This window comes from Taudactylus pleione, unplaced genomic scaffold (genome assembly GCF_031769625.1).
Source record: "Taudactylus pleione unplaced genomic scaffold, aTauple2 ptg000202l, whole genome shotgun sequence".
Taxonomy (NCBI): Eukaryota; Metazoa; Chordata; class Amphibia; order Anura; family Myobatrachidae; genus Taudactylus; species Taudactylus pleione.
In genome coordinates, this window is record NW_028284604.1 from 11809356 (window position 1) to 11831320 (window position 21965).

Sequence of the window (21965 nt, forward strand, 5' to 3'; positions counted from 1 at the left end):
TTTTTATCAAATTTGCAAAAATCTCAAAAAAAATTTTTATATTTGTCATTATGGGATATAGGACCTCATTCAGAGCCGGTCGCACAGAGCGTGCGGTCGGTCTGAATGAGGGGAGGACGTCTTGAATTTTCAAGACGTCCTCCTTTGCGGTGGTAGGGCTGTGGGTTAACACCCACAGCCTTATGACCGCCTAAGGTTATGGTCGCGATGGTCAAGACCATCACGACCATCGGGACTTACGACGAGACCCTAGGGTAGGGTCTCCCTTGTCGTAAGCCCCGGAGAGCTTTCGGCTCTGTCTGAGCTGGAAGATCTCCACTGACATCACTAGTGATGTCAGTGGGGCCGCCCCCAAATGGTAGGCGTTCCCATGGGAACGCCCCCGTTTGGGCTGCCACCCCCCCGGCCCGCCTTCCAAACGGGGCTAGCTGTCAATCAACATCGACAGCTCGCCCCCTTTGGATCGAGGCCCGCTACGACCGGCGCTGTCGGTCGTATCGGGTCTCACGCATGCGCACGACGGCGCCGGCGCCATTGTGCGCATGCTCTGTGGGGGGCCATCGACCCGGTCTAAGCGCATCGGCGCTAACGACCGGGTATGAATGACCCCCATTGTGTGCAGAATTTTGAGGACAAAAATGAATTTATTCCATTTTGGAATAAGGCTGTAACATTACAAAATGTGGAAAAAGTGAAGCGTAGTGAATACTTTCCGGATGCACTGTACCTGTAAAACTGTGGTTTTATTGAATTTTTCAAAGGAAATTTGACAAATGACAACTTAAAAATTAATAGTAATGATTATACCCACATATACTTCGATTGGTATATAAATTATAAGTGATTATAATGTAAAAAAAAAAAGTAATTCCACTAGTGTTTTTGTTATTATAAGATTTTTGTTGTTAGTTTTTGGTCACACAGGAAAGTTGGCCTATGGTTAGTAGGATGTGAAAAAGAAGAAAGAGAAAATATGTGGAGGTATAAATTATGTGGAACAGGTATGTGGTGGTGTAAATGAGTGGGACAGATATGTGGAGGTGTAAATGATGTGGGACAGGTATGTGGAGGTGTAAATGATGTGGAACAGGTATGTGGTGGTGTAAATGATGTGCGACATGTATGTGGGGGTGTAAATGATTTGGGACAGGTATGTGGAGGTGTAAATGATGTGGGACAGGTTTGTGGTGGTGTAAATGATGTGGGACAGGTATTTGGGGGTGTAAATGATGTGGGACAGGTATCTGGAGGTGTAAATTATGTGGGACAGGTATTGGGGGGTGTAAATGATGTGGGACAGGTATGTGGTGGTGGTGTAAATTATGTGGAACAGGTATGTGGAGGTGTAAATGAGTGGGACAGGTATGTGGAGGTGTAAATGATGCAGGACAGTTATGTAGAAGTGGAACAGGTATGTGGAGATGTAAATGATGTGGGACAAGTATGTGGGGGTGTAAATGATGTGGGACAGGTATGTGGTGGTGTAAATTTTGTGGGACAGGTATGTGGAGGTGTAAGTGATATGGGACAGGTTTGTGGTGGTGTAAATGATGTGGGACAGGTATTTGGGGGTGTAAATGATGTGGGACAGGTATGTGGAGGTGTCAATTATGTGGGACAGGTATTGGGGTGTGTAAATGATGTGGGACAGGTATGTGGTGGTGTAAATGATGTGGAACAGGTATGTGGAGGTGTAAATGATGTGGGACAGGTATTTGGAGGTGTAAGTGATTTTGGACAGGTATGTGGAGGTGTAAATTATGTGGGACAGGTATGTGCAGGTGTAAATGAGTGGGACAGGTATGTGGAGGTGTGAATGATGTGGGACAGGTATGTGGAGGTGTGAATGATGTGGGACAGGTATGTGGAGGTGTAAATGATGTGGGACAGGTATATGGAGGTGTAAATGATGTGGGACAGGTATGTGGAGGTGTAAATGATGTGGGACAGGTATGAGGAGGTGTAAATTATGTGGGACAGGTATGTGGGGGTGTAAGTGATTTGGGACAGGTATGTGGAGGTGTAAATTATGTGGGACAGGTATATGGAGGCGTAAATAATGTGGGACAGGTATGTGGCGGTGTAAATGATGCAGGACATCATTTGTATGTAGAAGACATGTGTTTATGAACTGATAGATGGGAGATAAAAGTGTTTGTTCCAACTTTTTACAAACTTGTATAAAACACTGAAAATTATTATAGAGATATTTACCTGTACCCCAAAATGGTACTTAGACTTTAATTTGATGAAAAACCCTTCCTTGCTATCATTTATCAACCATTAATAAAAAGTGCAAAAATCAGTCATTTGTCACCTTTTAAAAACCACCAATACTTTCCTTATGGTCACTAACATCCTTCTATATGGTCCTGCTATCTCAGTTGTCAGTTTTCTGGGGTCCATGATGATTTCCCCACTTTTTCATGCATTTCTCCCAGGTCACATTTTGTAGAAAAGTCACACACCCTCGCCGCGAGTCTCGCAAACTGCCATTTTTTAATTGGATCTCACATTTCTTGGGTGCGCACATTCGTCGGATGTCTGTGAGTTTCATGTAACAAACTCACTTTTGCAGACTCACACCTAATAGTTTTTAGCCCCCACTGTGTTTGGTCTATGGCTGATTGTGTCATGCTGATGCAGAGAGGGGAGTGTGGAGGGTATATAAATGGAAGACCTTGGTCATGGACTGCACCATGTACTGTAATATGGCCTGCCTATTCTGCATCATTACACAGCACGTCTGCACTTTACTGGGGTTTAAATTAGCGGTGGGGTGTGGTTATTCAATAAGTCTGGAAAAATTACTTTTGCAGCGACGAATTGACGGGGAAGGGGCCCTAAACCAGAATCTTGCCTAGGGCCCCATGGGGTCTTAAACTGCTCTGATGCAGGGACAGACTTAACGCACAGGTTTTATTATTAGACTGCCTTTCACTGATTTGTCCGGTTTCATAAAGTTAGGAAAACAGCCGGCTTCGCATTGCATTATGGTCTTTCTAGTCTTAGAACAACACTCAGTGCACCGTAGCAATAAGCTTCTAAGCTTACGCCAATCTACAACTCACGGCAGCACAGGGGTAATCGTCCTCCCCCTCTCCCGGCGCTGTTTGGATAACTTGTTTGTACAGGGACACGCTATTGGTTGCATGTGTTCCTGTAGCTGTGCGGTAGCGCTGTGTCAGTGTTGTGTGCATAGGAGTGTGCCGGTGCTGGCACAGGGGCACTTCCCCCCCTGCCGGGTCATGGACTACCCCACCCCCCCACCCCTTCGGGACATACACCCCTCACCTGCACTCACCTGGCCATACAGGTGAGTGGTCTATGTCCCGTTGGGAGGTGTGGACGGGGTTGTCCATGACCCGGTGGAGGGGGAAGTGCTGAAGCGGCACCTCCTGTGCCAGCGTCTGCGCACGCCTATGGTTGTGTCTGTGAGTGATACAGAGGTCAAATCAGCAAAAGCAAAGAGCCCTCAGGCTTACTGATCTCTGTCTTCAGGCAGGTGGTGTGGTGGGTTACTCCGGCGACCCCTGAAGGGGCACAATTCAGAGTATTAGGGTGTCAAAATTAAATTATATCTTGCAAACCCTAAATTAAAAATGTTGTGGCGCCCCTGTTTACATGCCATAATGACCCAGAGCTAAAATAAAATATATCTATCCAGTCTTACTGGATGCTGTGTGAGTGTAATTTCGTGTTATATGCTTGTTTATCTCACTTCTGGATTCTGCAGTTTGTTTCATCTTCAATTTCTTTGTTCCTCTCCCCATCCCCTTTCCTGTAATTATTCTCATCTCTCCTATTCAGTGTAATCTTCCTGTGATTGCGCAATGCTGCGCCTCTCCCAGCATGTGGGTTTCATAGAGCTTTGGGACTAGTAACATTGTTTCTAATATTTTGTTTTTGCACATCTTTTTTTTTTAATCTTGATTCTTCCTGTTGCATAGTATTCCCCAACCCAAAAATTCATGGAGCGTTTCCCTGCACCCTCCCCTGTCACCCTGTGACACACCCAGCACTCACTCTGGAAAGCGAAGCCCAGGACACAGCTAAACCACACAGGCAGCAGCCAGGCTGGGCACCCCTGACTCTGCAACATGGGACCCAAGGCTTCCTCTGGCTTCTACCTAAGCAGGATGTCAGCTGCGCTGCTGGCTCTGCTCCTGGCTGCCCTGCTGCTGGCACTGATAGTGCTGGGTGCCCTGTATGCCAGGACTACAGAAGCTGAGCACGGAGAGGGGCACTCTGCCACCAGCACTTCCACGCTGAACTCCACCAGTTCCCCATCACTATGTACCTCACCTCCGAGTGGCACTGGGCGCCCTGGCATCTGGGACAACTCGCGGCTGCCCCTGAGCCTGGTGCCACTGCACTATGAGCTAGAGCTGTGGCCGAGGATGGAGTCGGATGATGAGGGCTACTACCACCTATCGGGGCAGGTGAACATCACCGTCAGCTGTGTGGACGGGACGGACGTGTTGCTGCTGCACAGCTACCGGCTGAATATCTCCCGGGTACAGCTGGCACTGCTGGGCGTAGAGCAAGCGGCCAGCCAGCTGGTACCAGGCGGGCGCAGACTCACTGATGCCGGCGGTGAGGAGACACTAGAAAACGGGCAGACCATTACCATTGCCAACCTGTGGTACTCCGAGCCCCATCAGTACCTGGTGCTCGAGCTAGAGCGGCCGCTTCTAGCAGGAAACCTCTACGTGCTGGAACTGCATTACGATGGTTTGCTGAGCGATGACTACTCAGGACTGTTTGTAGTGAAATACGAGGATTTTAACACAGGCAAGTAAGTACATCACCACTGCTCCGTAGGTAGGTCAGCTACCCTGCCAGCTACATGCAGATAAGTAAGTACATCACCACTGCTCCGTAGGTAGGTCAGCTACCCTGCCAGCTACATGCAGATAAGTAAGTACATCACCACTGCTCCGTAGGTAGGTCAGCTACCCTGCCAGCTACATGCACATAAGTAAGTACATCACCACTGCTCCGTAGGTAGGTCAGCTACCCTGCCAGCTACATGCAGATAAGTAAGTACAGTACACTGGTCCGTAGGTAGGTCAGCTACCCTGCCAGCTACATGCAGATAAGTAAGTACATCACCACTGCTCCGTAGGTAGGTCAGCTACCCTGCCAGCTACATGCAGATAAGTAAGTACATCACCACTGCTCCGTAGGTAGGTCAGCTACCCTGCCAGCTACATGCAGATACTTTGTATAACAAACTTTTCCCCCCCCAATAACTTAGGAGATAATAGGAATTGTTTTCATTACCTATAGCATTAAGGGACTTATTTGAGAAGCAGTGATAATCCCTAATGTATAGCTTTTTTTGCTAGAGAAATGGGTTATTACTACATTTTCCTGTATTGGGGCATATTTATTAGTTATCTGGTTTTAGACCCAATAATTATAATTTCTTTTAGCCGCTTATTGGGACAATATAAAAGATAAATGTTGTCTGGATGTATGAATAATCACATCCAAGGAGCCCCATCCCAGCGATGTGTAAAGTGGTTGCTAATGAGATCACTTCTCCTTCAGGACCTGTATTTTTGTATACCCACTGTGTCCCCATAGCCTGCTTCGCTATTCATCACTAGGTAGTGCTATCTTGAGATCACATTATCTACAGTATAGCAAGCAATGGCGAAATACAGGGTGGAATTCATAGGGGCCCATTTATCAAATATATTTGAGGTAAAATCCCCGAAAACACCCGTTTTCGGGGGTTTACCTCAAATACTAAGTATCCCTCGGATGTACTAAGGAGGAACCACAGCAGGTATCTTCCATACTGGCAGCCGCCTCCCCCATAGGTTTCTTTGGGGCGATGCTGCCAACTTTACAAATATCCGGAATGCAATGCATTCCAGATATTGGCCCCGGCAGCTAACGCCATCTGAAGATGACGTTAGCCGCTGTAGCCTATGGCTACACTGCGCACTATTAGTCAGCGGAGGGATCCGCCGGAACCCTCCTCTGCTATAGCGGATGTCTATGTGCAGTCCACGGGATCAAGGGTGTTACTTGCATGAAAGCGATCAATGGTAAATGGGCCTCATAGACTTTACTCTTGGAGCGATTGGCTGTTGGTGAAGTAGAGAAAAGCCTCCCGTGCAGGGTTTTGATGGTGCTACATAAGAAGTCCCAGTTGTTTAATTCCAGCTTTACTAAAATCTGTGGAGGCGATTCAATTCAACGGGAGTTCAATGGGGCGGGGGGGACTCCTCAAGCTGTTCAATTTGGTGCGATGTTTACTCCGACAGGAAGTAGTTAATTTGGGGAATGGCGGTTCTCATGACTTAATCAGGGTGTGTAGTTGCAAGAACCGTCATTCTCCGCCTAAGGTGCCGGATGCGAGGTTGTTAGTGCCGCGCTAAGTTGGCAAACAGCCTCTTTAGTCGGATTTCTCCTCGTACCCCCAGGAGGGTGCGAGGAGAAATCATTAGTTGGACTAAGCAGCGTGCTGAATTGAATAGCTACAGGTGAGACAATACAGATATTCAGTTAGCACATCATCTAAATACATAGACCCCTTAGTTCTATATTTAATTTGTATGTTATAAGTCATCCATTATAATTACTGCTCAGTCCAAAACGTCAAGGGGATATTTATATTGTTGCAAGATACAAAAAAATGCATTTTAATCGTAAATTATGTTTTATCCACCCTGATTCATTACAGAACCATTGGTGCCAGCATTGCAATATGACAGTCAAGTTAGAGAGCTATCAACCACAATTTACAACTTTATTGTGTTTTTATCATATTATTTTATTGTGATACTATTCTAAACTATCTATTGTTTCTTCTTTCATGATACTTTAGGGCCCGTTTATTAATGATTGCATTTGTAATGAGATCTGGGCATGACATTACTGGCCGTGATTGCAAGATGCAATCATACCGGTGCAATGTATTAACCGGCACATGCTGGAACAGGGGCTCCGAAAGGACCTGTCCCTGTGATGTTCCCGGAGTGCAGCCGGGGCTACGGCACATGTACAGCCCCACTGACTGCACATGCGCTGCCGCCATTGCCGGGGAGGGGACCCTCTGCTGTCTAACTATGCGAAGTGCAGCCCATAGGCTACAGTGGCTAACACCATCTTCAGATGGCGTTAGCTGCGAGGACCAATCTTTTTAATGCATCGCATTCTGGAAATTGGTAAATTTGGCAGCATCGCATCCCCATAGAAACCTATGGGTTATGTGGCTGCCAGCGGGAATGGACGGATTGCAGCAGATATCTTCCGCCTGTATACATCTGGGGGAAACATAATATTTGTGGTTTTCAGGGATTAAGCTGCAAATATAGTATACTATGATAAATGGGCCCCATAGCATACATGCCTACTTTCCCAGGAATCGTGGGAGGCTCACGATTTTTCGGGTAACCCCCCGCACCCCCAGAGGAGTAGGCATATCTCCCGCATCCTTCCCACTTATTAGTGAAGTGGGTAGGATGGGGAGATTTTACCTGCCATTTTCGGGTCCGTAAGGAAGAGGCGGGGCTAAATGCGCAAATTGCGTCATTTAGCCCCGCCTCCTCCACAGACCCACGAATCGCGGGGGGGGGGGGGTTTCTGTTAAGGGGCGGGGCTTAATGTCATCTAGCATCTGGCCCCACCCCCTGAAGAGGAGAGCAGCAGGTCCCCTCCTGCTGCTCCCGGAAATCTCCCCAATAATGTCGGCAAGTATGCCCCATAGTGATATACCAAAGAGTCTGTAAATCACCATGCAACTTTGATTATTTGGTATGTGTACACCATGGTGCAGCTTTTACTAGATAGATTGATTTATATTTAGATTTTCCTGTTGTGCTTATTGGTCATGTATTTATATCATCCAAGACAATCAGGGGCATTTTATGAGAGGAGGGGTCCGCGTGCAGACTCAGTTTGGGCCCCCTTTTCTCTCTGGCGGTCCCACGGTGCACTGTAGATTCTGGCTTAGTGCCAGAATCTACTGCGCATACGCGGGTCTCTGGGAAAATGGTTCCCGTGCCTTTTTCCCAGGACAGTAGTACTGCGCATGCACAGGTAATTGGGAAAAAGGCTGCTGCCATTTTCCCAGTGATTTTTGCTGCTATGCAAAGCAGCACTACTTTAGGTAAGTATAAGACTATGGGTGCACGGTGTGCGGTGTGGCCCGGGGGGGGGAATGGGCCCCCCTGGACAAAGTGGCTCGTGTCCCCCGCACACCCTGCACCCATTATAGATACGCCCCTGAAGACAATTGTTGGTTTTCCTGACTCTGGGATATAATAGAATTCTCTTGTGCTACTTTACTTATATAGGTGCCTATATAACAACACTAAAATAACGTTTTTAAGGACATTTTCCTTAATTAACGTTATTTTAGTAATCATGAACACACTTAGCACAGGAGATATCATTGATATCTCCTTGCTAAGTCCCCCTGCGTTAATTTCCATATGGATATGGAAATTATGGTATTCATCAAATTCCGAAAATTATGTATTTTCGGAATTCGATGGAGTTACTATTCGCCACTGTGAGGTGGCGTATAGTAGGTAACACTTACCTGTGTCAGCGTGTGCAGGCCCTCCGGGGTCTTCCTCTGGCACTCTGGTCCGTCCTCTGGCTCCTGGGGCTGTGCAGACACAATAAAGTATAGAAAAAAAAAAGTTGTTTTTTTTTGTAAACTGCGCTGTGGGCAGCTGCGAGAACACGTGACAGCACAGCCACCGGAACCGGAGGCGCTGCAGCGGGCAGGTAAGTGCAGGGATGGGGGGAGATGAGCGGGGGGGGGAGGGTGTTGGGGGGGACACAAACTTACTGCCGCTGTAGGCAGTGCTGCGCATGCGCTGGCTTTACGAATGTAACAGCACATGCGCAGAACGGATTCCAGCTGCGGTAAGTTAGTGTAGATAGAGATAACTATTTCCCGAAAAGCTGTCTTCGCAAAAATGACAGCTTTTCGAAATAGATAGTTATGGGGAGGCAGAATGATGAATTCCTCCAGTAATTAGGTAGAACTCCATGCGAGTTCTAAACCTAATTACCTTCATCATACCTAGTTTAAGTTATGATGAATAGGCCCCATAGATTGTGAACTGGGCCAGCTCTAGCAAGTTAAAGCATAAGTTGCAGGAGGGCATCCACAATATATTAAAGTATATTAAAGTAATTTAACTGAGGTAAAAACTATAACAATATTTTGTATACTTTGGAAATTACTATAGCCTATATAAGGTAATGTAAATGCAGAATTGTTTACATGTTTAATGCATGGTTCCCCTGCCCATTTGAGCTTAAAGTCTAGTTTTTGGTGCCGGAGGCCTGGATCACTCAGCTGTTTCTAATGTAGGGCACGATCCAATTAGCTGCGATGATCTTGTGGGTGTGCGAGTCATCACGGCACAGCCCGAATCCACATAAAAGTGCTCACAGTCCCATAGGGCTCTGAGCAAAGTTATACAAATCCGGGCTCGGAGTGAGGTGTGAGATGCTGTGCCGTTGTCGGTGTTTTAACGCGGTGGCAAAGGCACATCGCACCCTTCACACACAATTGGATTGACCCTGTATTTTGAATAGTGTGCATTGTAAATAATATGCATTGGTTATTTTGGTCAATGTTGTCAAGTTATAACCACAGTGCAATGCAATGAAGGTCTCAAGTTTTTTCAATCTGTGTCCCTGTAAAAGTATAGTTTTAGCACTTGGTGATCCATAGTAAAAGATAAATGCACGTATATTATTAAATATTCACATTTACTCATTCACAGTTTCTTAGCGTATGTAGGATAGGAGTCGGAGAGGTTGGAAGGTGACCCTAGTGAAGTATGGAGTACACCTACACCTCAGAGGAACACAGAGATGAGTCTTCATATTATGGAGCAAGATTATTGTAATGATAAAAAGGGGTGGAGCAGGTGAATTTGTAAGGGTGTTCCTTGCTGTGCAGCGCCATTCCCACTCACAACAAACACTTAATTTCTGCCTCAGTCCAGAACTGGCAGAGATACGGTTACCCTACATGACAGCCAGGGGCGTTTTAAGAGAGGACGGGGCCCGTGTGCAGATACAGTGCGGGCCACCTCCTCTCTCTGGTGGTCCCGCAGTAAAGTAGACCACAGCACACCGCCCAACTTGCCTGGCTTTGCCCTGGTGACCGCGGCCCTGGCCCCTTCTTCAATCCTAAATCAGCGCCGGCCTTGAGTAAATGAGAGTTTGCTGACCGGCAGCCAATCGGGGCGGCCACATGACCACCCCTGATTGGCTGGCGGTCCGCGAACCATGATTAGCTCATGACTGGAGCCAAATTTAACCATGCAGCCACTTGGTGACCGGCGCTGGGACAGTGACAGTCCCAGCGCCGGAGGAGTGCCAATATGCCGCTGGCAACCACTGATTGGCTGGCGGTCCGCGAGCCAATCATGGCTCGCAGCCGGGGCCATACCAAATTGAATACAAGCAGCCGCTTGTTGACCGACGCTGAGACAGTGCCAGTCCCAGCACCGGACGGATGCCGAAGTGAAGTGCCGATATGACATACTGTTGCATACCTGCACACTTCAAGCACTGGTGCAGGGAGTGCGGTGTAGGCCCCCCTGGATCCAGGTGCCCATGTGCCCCGCACACCATGTACCCATTATAGATACGCCCCTGATGACAGCATGACAAATTATTATTTGAAAATTTGTTTTTTTATTTTTAACACTTTTGGCTTAATGGACAGGAGTAACGGGGACCCCGATCTAATATAGTGGGACTACTGTCATGCCAATGCACTATTCTCAGTCTTGTCATTGACCCCAGCATCTACAGCCCAGAAGGATTGGAAAGAGCCATAGGGCTTTTCAGCTTAAGGCCCGTATTCAATTTGAGGCGAAAAGTCCAGACTTTTCGCCTGCTGGACTTTTTGCCTCCTTCGCCTGTTTTCCAGGTGGAAAAGTATCGTGCGCGTGCCCGCTATTCCCCCTATTCAATTCCAAAGTAGGCGAAATCGGGAACAGGTGAAACTTTGATCTGCGAAAAATACGGGAATTTTCGGGAAATCATTTTAGGACCCCCCCCTAAAGATGTCCAGACCTGGGGGATCACTATGGGTACCCCCGTTTTTGCCTGCCAAACAAAGTCGGGTTTTTAAATAGCGCAGCAGGTGTTTTTTCCCGACATTGAAGAAGTGATGCAGAAGAGCACTTAGCTTTTTTTTTCCATTTTTAAAAGTGGTCCCATCAAATTTGGGTACATGAAAATGGGTACTAGCAAATTTTTAAGTCCCTAAAGAAAATTTAAAAAAAATTCTGCAAAAAAACCACCTGCCGCTAATAGCCTATTCTAGAAAACACCTGCCGCATACTTACAGAATACCCCTGATCCTATTTGGCTATTTTTAAACACTGTTCCCCTTTTTTTTTTCTACCCTAAAATGTAAAACATTTTTTTGGGGTGTCCCGATTTTTTTTTTTAACTTTATTTGTAACATTTCGTTTTAAGAGGGCATTCCCAAGGGTGCAGGCTAATTTTTTAAAGCCTGCACCCCTAAACCCCAGTTCTGCAGGTTTTTTCACCTGCTACAGGCAAGTGAAAAATTATCTCCATTTTTTTTAAATTGTCTTGTTGCACCATCTACGAAAAAAAACCGTGAATTTTTGGGAAATGTGCCTGGGACCCCCCTAAAGATGTCCAGACATGGGGGATCACTATGGGTACCCCCATTTTTGCCTGCTGAAGGAAGTCGTGGTTTGTAATAGCCGAGGCAAGTGCATATTTGCGGCAATGTAGAAGTGGTAGCACTTGGGGTACATGAAAATGGGGGTAAGCATATTTTTAAGTCCCTAAAGTTAATTTTAAAAATTCTGCAAAAATGCACCTGCCACTACTCTGCGCAATGAAGAAAACACCCTGTGGATTTCATTTGTCTATTTTAGAAGTATTTTTTAGTTTTTAATTATTTTTTCACCCCCCAAAAAAGTGAATTTTTTGGTGGGGTCCTGATTTTTAATTTTTTTTGACACAGTTCATTTTTAAATGACATTCCCAGGAGAGCAGGCAACTTTTTTTAAGCCTGCACCCCTAAACCCCAATTCTGCACTTTTTTTCGCCATGTAAAACATGGTGAAAACTTATCCCCGTTTTTTTTAAAAGACTTTTCGACCCGGCGAAATGTCTTTGAAATTGAATACGGGGATAATTGAAACATGCAAAAATGACGTCATCGGCGATAATTTATCGCCAATTTAGACTTTTCGCAGCCTAATTGAATACCCCCTAAGTCTGGTAGCCTTTGGGACCAGGGTGAGATTGTTTTTTTTTTTTTGTGGTTTTTATTTTCCACAGTGCATTTTCTAAGTATGTAAAGAAGGCATGTATTTGGAGGTACACTGAGTGGCAGGGTGTCCCTCCCCGCTGTGACATCCGATGGGGCGGGGCCTCCTGGACTGGGCATGGCCTCACTAACAGGGGTGTGGCCTCGCGACCCAAACCCAGGCCCATGCCGTGGGTATCATCACTGTTGTGGTGGGGGGTGCCAGAGGTGCTGAGTGCCGGCTACCACACTGTGGCAGGAGCCAAGTGCTGCACTTAATGCTACAGGGCAGCACCCAGCTCCTGTCACTGAGGGGGTGCCAGTGTCACCCCTCGGCGGGTCACACCCAGGTGCGCCCCCGCACCCCCCTTGTGATGCCACTGCTGAGTGGACCACTCTTCACTCTTCAGCTTAATATATCCCCTGAAAACCCAAAATCAGAATAGGAGAGGGGGTAAGACTGCCTTACTAGCTCAAGGGCAAGGGATTCAGGGCAAACAATGTGTTAAAGACCCCAGCTAACACATTAATGGATTTAAATCATTAAGGGGCTTAATCATTAAATAAAATTGTGGGACATTCCCCGAAAACAGCTATTTTTTCGGGGGATACCCGCAAATATTAAGTATCCCCCGAATGTACCACGGAGGGATATCTCCGATATCTGCTGCTGTTCCTCTATTTCCAACAGCAGCTGCAGCCCCCATAGGTGTCTATGGGGACTGCAAAGCTGTAAGATTTTTCAAGCTTTGGCCCAGATAGGAAACGCCATCTTATCCATATTGTAGCCTATAGGTTACATTTTGCAAAAATTACCAGGCAATGGCCATCACACATGCGTGGTCAGCAGACTTCACATGGACAGTAGCACCCAGGAGTGAAGAGAACACCGATGGGGTCACTTCACTCCGGACACAAAGCAGGGGCGAGCTCCTTTTGAAGCTCCTGTCTCTGCGTGTGACTTTTTATACATCCGAGTGAAGCTAAATAATTGCAAATAGCGGCAATAAGAAATTACAATTATTGGGTGCAAAACCTGATAATTGTTAATTGATAAATATGCCCCTATCTCCCCAATTTTTATCATTGAAAGACAAAAAGTTTGGTGTTGTGTATAAGGTGTTTTTTTAACCACCTTCTGCCTGTAATTTTGTGTACAGTGAAATACATAGAAAACTCCTTAGAATAGTAATGGGCATCCCTTGCAGAAATGTCAAGCACTGGTTTTGATTGTGATTGGCCGAAAGAGGTTGAAATAGTACAGCCATGTCCAAAAGTTTTGAGAATGACGCAAGCATTCGTTTTCACAAAGTTTTCTGCATCAGTGCTTTTAGACCTTTTTTGTCAGATGTTACTATGGTATGCTGAAGTAAAATGACAAGCATTTCATAAGTGTCAAATGCTTTTATTGACAATTACATTAAATGTATGCAATACATTGAAATTTTGAGTCCATGGCCAGGAAACTCCCCAGACCTTAATCCCATTGAGAACTTGTGGGCAATCCTCAAGAGGCGGATGGACAAACAAAAACCCACAAATTCTGACAAACTCCAAGCATTGATTAGGCAAGAATGGGCGGCCATCAGTCAGTATGTGGCCCAGAAGTTGGTTGACAGCATGCCAGGGCAAATTGCAGAGGTCTTGAAAAGAAGGATCAACACTGCATATATTGACTCTTTGCATAAACTATAAAGCAAGACAGCATCAAAGTGCTCAGCACTACTGCAGGCAATTCATGTGTAAATACATCGGATCAAATGGCGCGGTGCGGCGGTTGGTGCACTACATGTCAATACAGCATACCATATGTTGATTGACTCGGTGTAGCGGCTAGTAACATACCTGTAAGTGCAGCAAGGAGCATGTTAATGCCACACAATGCCAACATGGCATGGAGGCCACCAATTACCATGTTAAGACAACGTAGGACGCGCTAGGCGACAGAGGCCCAGGTCAACTTTCCAAAAGTAGTGCCCAGTAAGGAAATGATGGACTAAATAAGTATAGTGTATGCGGCACCAAAGACAATCTTATCATAGATAGGGATAACAAATCTCACAACATGCAACAGGGTTACACCAACGTTTCAGTACATTTTAGTTACAGGGCCTGATTCAGATGTGTACACTAATGTCATTGCTCTTGCACACAGAGGATCTGTGAAAATATGCTAATGCATCAGCAGCCAGGATATGTATTGAAGCGACCACCTGCGGCTTCGCAAATCCAAGTGTCTGCGTTCACAGATCCTCCGATTATTGGGTTTTGGGTAACCCTATGGCCACGGAGAATGGCCGCCTCAACTTAGATGCCATTGTTATTGCATACGGGATCACAGTCGCAGGATGCGACCGTACCTGAAAACAGCTGCAACACGTCTGCGTTTTTGCTGCCGCTCCCCGTTACCTCCCCCAAAAGGTACCAGTCTGTCAATCACACTGCGGGTAAAAAGTCGCTGCAAGCGACTTTGTGCTATGTGCTACTTCCCCCTCTAATCAAAAGGTTGGGTACAACTTACCAAGAGAGAAGTTCCTTGGTATGATGAGCCCACTATGCATTCCAAGGGTGTGGTATAAAGGTCGACATTCAGAGGGTCGACACCTGAAGGTCGACTGGTTCTGAATGTTGACAGGTTGACATGGTCATTAGATTGTCCATCATTTTATAGACATGATTCAAAAGGTTGACATTTAACATGTCAACACTAAAATGTCCACACATGGTATTTTTGTTATTTTAAGTGGGCGAGACGCGGGAGATCCACCCACTCTTTTGGGGATCTTGAGGACTACACAAAAAATCGGGAGACTCCCAGAACTTCCAGGAGAGTAGTTAAGTAAATTCTGGCTCCTCATTACTCTCCCCCTCTGTATAGACAAAAGTATCAGCCTTGTCCACTGCCTCACCACCAGCAAAATTTAGCAGTGTATGCCAGTACTTTTTAGATCTGTCTGACAGACCTGCAGAGCAGTAAACGTGCCATTCCTTCTTGAATTTAAGCAATGTGTTTACGATGTGTTCATCAAAAAATAGTGGTTCTATGCATCGGATAACTTGAGCCATCACAACCAAACTTTTGAAACCATGCAAATTTGTCTGTTGTAACCAGACCCAACAGGATACAGGAGCTCTGCAAAAACATGACTTTACTGAGAGCATGCACAAACTAACATTGCCACCAATAGTACTTCGGGAGCAAGAGAGTGGTTAGCAGAGAGAACTTCTGCCAACCACAAGCTCGCATCTACAGGTATATTGTGCCCTATCTCTCCAATACTGGCCAAAACCCTTGTTTGAAAGATGGGAGGCCTCTCTTTCAAACAATGTGGCCCCTCAGTAGTTATTGTCTGGTGGTCAGTAGGCAATGATTGAAACAGTGCACTAAGGGCCTGATTCAGCATCGGATGCAATGCCGTGGTTACACAGTTCTAGTGAACCTTTACAATTGTGTATACGTGTAAGTCGCACTGCGCATGCGTTGCAATTGTATTGCGACTAGGTACGGACAGAGGATCCAATCGCAAAGTGAGTGTCATGTGGTCAGCGTTTGGTGGTAACGGAGGGTGGGTGACCGTTTCAACTCTGTTTCATTGGCGTGCTAAATTAGACATAGCGATTGCATTCACAGCATGAGAGTTCTCTGCTTGCCAGGAGAGCTGCAGTGTTTGCGGCTGGTCAGACCTGCTGTACATGCTGCGTGACTGCTTGATTTATGTCGATGGTACCGATGTTTACGCAGGAGTGTGATATTGGACGGATATGAGAAGGCAGCAGTGGGCGTCTTTATGTCGGCTGGGCTTTGGCAAGCATTAGCATATTTTAGCAACTGCGATCCATAAGCGATTGCAGTTGGGATTGCATTTGCGTCTGCTGCTTAATCAGGCCCAAAGAACACTGGGGCTGATTCAGACCCGCTCGCAAGCGCAGGACGCTCGCAAGCGGGTCGATGGTGCCGAATTGTGCATGCGCATGACGGAGGGAGCTCCATCGTGCGCATGCGCGAGACCCGAATAACGACGGCCAAGCCGTCGTTATGGGTCTCGCACCAAAGGGGGCGTGCTGTCGATGGTGAGTGACAGCACGCCCCCCTTTGGGAACGCCAACCGTCTGAGTCCGGCCCCACTGACATCAGTAGTGATGTCAGTGGGAGTGATTTTGGCTCTGATAGAGCCAAAATCACTCCAGGGCTTGCGGTCACCGAGACCCTACCGCAGGGTCTCGTCGCAAGCCCAATTGTCTTGACCATCGCGACCATCATCATGGACGTCCATGAGGCCGCTCCAAGTTGAGGGAGGAGGGTCCTGATTCAGAGCGAGCGCTGTGGTCAGAGCATCCGGCTCTGAATCAGGCCCACTATTTGCAGATTTGGTTTATGAAATCCTTTGTATAATCATGTTTTTGCAATTGTGATTTTTTTTTTTTTAGGATGCCGACGCAAGATTAACTAAATCACATTTGCTTATAGCTCACTTGATATGAAAAAAAAATCTTTTCTAGCCATTTTGGTTACATTTTAATTAGAATTAACAAAAAGATAATTCTCTTCTGAGATTGTGTCTTCTGGAAAAAAGTAATATAAATGACTGATATTCAGTTTGCAATGTGCTAAAGCTTTAGTTACTGTTTTGGCCAGTCAGTCACTAGGCTATCGCTTTGCTGGTTCCGTCTCTGAGAATATGTACGTGTGACCCAGCTAGCCAGTTTGCACATGCAAGAACTTGGGCTTTCAGCTTCACTAAAAAATATATACAGTATATATATGAAAAAATTATAATAAAATGAATAGATAGATATTTTATTAAATAAGAAATATTTTAAAACTACTCGCATAGAATTTTTTTCTGTCTTTACCATCCTGATATGAACAAGCATTGTAGCAGTGCTGTGATCCTTGATAAATAGGCATCATCCTGTTTTGGGGGCAAAACCCATCAAATCTCATCGCCAGCAGGGGCTATCTTTAGTGATATCGCTGACTGTAACATCTTAATAGGGTGGAGAGCTATTCACCAGCTTTTTGCCATTTACTAAATAGAGGGCCTGATTCAGAGCCGCTCGTAAGCGGCCGCTCGTTCGCTCCGAGCGATGTTCGCACAACTGCGCATGCGTATGGGTCGTAATGCGCATGCGCCAACCAGTCATTGCGGTCGTAAATCGAGTGCTCGCAAAATAGCGAGTGCCTGCTAAATTGAGTGACAGGATAAGGCATTTGTGGGTGGTAACAGGGGAAGGTGCTTGAAAACGGGGAGTGGTGATCCGAACGCAGACGCCTTTCGATGTACTCGATTAATCAAATAAATAGCGGAGATGACGTAGGATGCGAGCGGCCACGGGGCATCTTTACAAAATAGCGAGCGCATGTTTCGTTCGCTCGCTCAGACATAGAGGCGTCAACAGACCGCAAAGAGCGAGCGCTCAATTTAAATAGCAGGCCCCTTTTTCTGAACGAGCGAGCGCAAATAGCGTCCGGCTCTGAATCAGGCCCAGAGGTCACAGTCCTTCTCATACCTACATCATCAATAACAGGACACACGTCTTTATTAATTGTTTTTATTAGTGCATTTTCCTAAAAAGGTTGTCATATTTGCATTTACATAATTGATTTGCATTAATAGAGTAGGTATTATTTTGTGTTAATTACATTATATAGGGAGATTTTTATTTATTTTTCTTTATGTATACAGTGTTTTACAGGTAATTTAATTTAGTATATTTTGCATGAGCATGCCAATATTAGCTTATCCCATATCAAAACATAATAGTATTCTCTAGGCTTGTGCTCCAATAACCCCAAAGAAAATACACAGCAGTGTCTCATTTAATAAATAGTGAATTTTATAATGTAGTTTCTGGACTTTTATAGGTAGTAAAATGCTGATATGACCTCTCTGGCAGGATGCTCAAAATAAAATTAAAAGGAAAAAAGTGCTAAAGAGCAACAAAGAGAGAATAAGTCTGGCAGCTCTAAGCTCATGATATAATCACTTTCATAAAAACTAATAGGAGTTGCATATCTGTGCAGACACCTCTTTATACAATGCTTATTAATTGGATGAATAGCTATGAATAAATTAGTCCAGTAATATTCAGGTGTAAAAAAGCAACACATTTCTTTCCTATATTATGTTGTTTTATACTGAGATGTCACTTGTAATAAGCAGAACGCTGTACATGGACACTGTTGTTCACATTTTGTTGAAAAAACATAGGTCTGCACTAATAAAAGCTTAATGGAAATGGCCGTGAATCTTGCTATATCATTTTCTGCACTCTCAGTAGCACTCGGTCCTAAGCACGGAACTGAGCGCACATAAACTACTATCCCTCATTTTAAAGCTTTTTACTTAAAAATGTTGCAATCTGTTGTGAGATGTATATTTGAGATCTTATAAACTATTGTACATTATTGTGACTACTCTTTAAAACCAAATATTATTTCACATTTACTTGTAATTGCTCTGCGTAAACCTGTAATTTATTAGAAAATCTGCATTTTCTTTTTAACATGATGTTGCAGTCATGGGCGTATCTATAATGGGTGCAGGGTGTACGGTGCATATTGGTCCATGGGTCCAGGGGAGCCCGCACTATACAACCTGCATGCATTCATTATACTTACTGAATATAGCTGCAGAAATAACTGGGAACATGGCGTGGACATTACATTCCTGGAGACCTGCCCATGTCTATTCTGCATCTGCGCTAGCGAGAGACGGGGGTACACACCACACACCCTGCATGCATTCATTATACTTACTGTACCTCTCCGAATATAGCTGCAGAAATCACCGGGAACATGGCGTGGACATTACATTCCTGGAGACCTGCCCATGTCTATTCTGCATCTGCGCTAGCGAGAGACGGGGGTACACACCACACACCCTGCATGCATTCATTATACTTACTATACCTCTCCGGAGTCTAGCGCTGCAGAAATCACTGGGAACATGGCGTGGACATTACACTCCTGGAGACCTGCACATGTCTATTCTGCATCTGCGCTAGCGAGAGAGGGGGGCACACACCACACACCCTGCATGCATTCATTATACTTACCTCTCCGGAGTCTAGCGCTGCAGAAATCACCGGGAACATGACGTGGACATTACACTCCTGGAGACCTGCACATGTCTATTCTGCATCTGCGCTAGCGAGAGAGGGGGCACACACTACACACCCTGCATGCATTCATTATACTTACCTCTTCGAATATAGCTGCAGAAATCACTGAGAACATGGCGTGGACATTACATTCCTGGAGACCTGCCCATGTCTATTCTGCATCTGCGCTAGCGAGAGAGGGGGGCACACACCACACACCCTGCATGCATTCATTATACTGTACCTCTCCGGAGTCTAGCGCTGCAGAAATCACCGGGAACATGGCATGGACATTACAGTCCTGGAGACCTGCCCATGTCTATTCTGCATCTGCACTAGCGAGAGAGGGGGGTACACACTACACACCCTGCATGCATTCATTATACTTACCTCTCCGGAGTCTAGCGCTGCAGAAATCACCGGGAACATGGCGTGGACATTACACTCCTGGAGACCTGCACATGTCTATTCTGCATCTGCGCTAGCGAGAGAGGGGGGCACACACTACACACCCTGCATGCATTCATTATACTTACTGTACCTCTCCGGAGTCTAGCACTGCAGAAATCACCGGGAACATGGCGTGGACATTACACTCCTGGAGACCTGCACATGTCTATTCTGCATCTGCGCTAGCAAGAGAGGGGGGCACACACTACACACCCTGCATTCATTATACTTACCTCTCCGGAGTCTAGCACTGCAGAAATCACCGGGAACATGGCATGGACATTACACTCCTGGAGACCTGCAATCGTCTATTCTGCATCTGCGCTAGTGAGAGACGGGGGCACACACCACACACCCTGCATGCATTCATTATACTTACCTCTCCGGAGTCTAGTGCTGCAGAAATCACCGGGAACATGGCATGGACATTACACTCCTGGAGACCTGCAATCGTCTATTCTGCATCTACGCTAGCGAGAGAGGGGGGCACACACGGAAACTGCACACGAGCCTCTTGCTCTTTTAAACTGCCTCTGAGTCCAGTAAAATATGTGTATGGAAGCGTCATGTATGATGATGATGATGACTGTGCACCTCGTAAAGTCTGATTCTGTTTGATGGAAATTATTTATATAGCTCACACATACTATATTCCGCAGCGCAATGCACCTGAAATCTAGAGATATCACATATACTCTATCTAATTGCTTTGCAATAATTGTTTTCCTGCCTATTCATCATCCTAAATGGGCCCATTACACATGCAGAAACGGTAGTTTCATCTTGTTTTAAGTAATGGGCCCATTCATTATCAGGAGCCTGATGGAGCCACCTGCTATTCAGCAAACTCAGGGGGTCATTCAGACCCGTTCGCAAGCAAAGGACGCTCGCAAACGGGTCGATGTTGCCCCACTGCGCATGCACATGACGGAGGGAGCTCCATCGTGCGCATGCGCGAGACCCGGACTGCGACAGCCAAGCTGTCGCTCCGAGTCTCGCACCAAAGGGGGCGTGCTGTTGATGTTGATTGACAGCACGCCCCCTTTGGTGGGCGTGCCGGGGGCATGCCTGCCAGATGGAGGCGTTCCCATGGGAACGCCTACCGTCTGAAGCCGGCCCCACTGACATCACTAGTGATGTCAGTGGGAGTGATTTTGGCTCTGATAGAGCTAAAATCACTCCAGGGCTTGCGGCAGTGAGACCCTACCGCAGGGTCTCCGTCGCAAACCCGATGGTCGCGATGGTCAAGACCATCGCGACCATCACCATGGATGCTCGCTATAGCTGTGGGTGGTAACCCACAGCTATGCGAGCGTCCATGAGGACGGTCCAAAAAAAGGTAGGAGGGCCCTGATTCAGAGCGAGTGCTCTGGTCAGAGCGTTCAGCTCTGAATCAGGCCCTCAGAACACTGAAAGCTCTCAGAGTTTGCCTGCAGGGACCAATGCCCTCTTCAGTTAGAGTGTGTTCCCAGACCTTCGCTCCTTCTTATGGGAAGGATGTATAGGGTTGCAAAGAAGGATACGAGCGGATCCTCCGCCGCCTCCTCACTGCGAGACCAGTTGTGCACATGTGTGAACCCAGGTCACGCACGCGCAGAAGGCCAGCACTTCTCCGGTAAGCAGTGTCATAACTAGGGCAGGGCGAGAGGGGCACGTGCCTGGGCGCTGTAAGACAGGCGGTGGGGGGGGGCGCCGCCGGCCATGGTCCGGCCCGTCTTAGTTAGGCAGTGTAGCGCCGACCGTGCTACACATTTACACAGGACCGGCGCTAGGCTTCCCCGCGCCCAGCAACTGTCCTGTGCTGCACAGCCGAGCCCCTTCCCTCCCCCTGAGCACTTACCCAATAGCGCCAGGAGGAGGGTGGGAGGCGGGCTCAGGCTGTGCAGTTTAACACACACATCGTCGCCAGCACTGCAGCGTTGTGTGTGTTAACCAGCAGCCAATGAGAGTCAGACAGACTCTGCTGCAGCGCCCACTGCAAGAGCCGGACTGGAGCTCACTCACGAGCTCCGCCTTCCGGCTCCTGCAGTGAGTAATGGGAGAGACGTAATGACGTCTCTCCCATAATGCAGAGTGTGCCAGCCCGGGAGGACTGATGTGCGGCGGCGGGACAAGTGGC

The 21965-nt window shown here is 46.7% G+C and overlaps 1 protein-coding gene across 1 annotated transcript in view; it reads left to right on the forward strand.

The window, feature by feature from the left end:
* The first annotated feature begins 4039 nt into the window (after window positions 1-4039).
* The window catches only part of LVRN (laeverin), a 147796-nt gene continuing 129870 nt past the window's right edge, over window positions 4040-21965 (forward strand). The window contains exon 1 of the mRNA XM_088477703.1: window positions 4040-4798. Within this exon, the coding sequence (XP_088333829.1) occupies window positions 4101-4798 (698 nt within the window). The 5' untranslated portion in view covers window positions 4040-4100. The remainder of the gene's footprint in view (window positions 4799-21965) is intronic.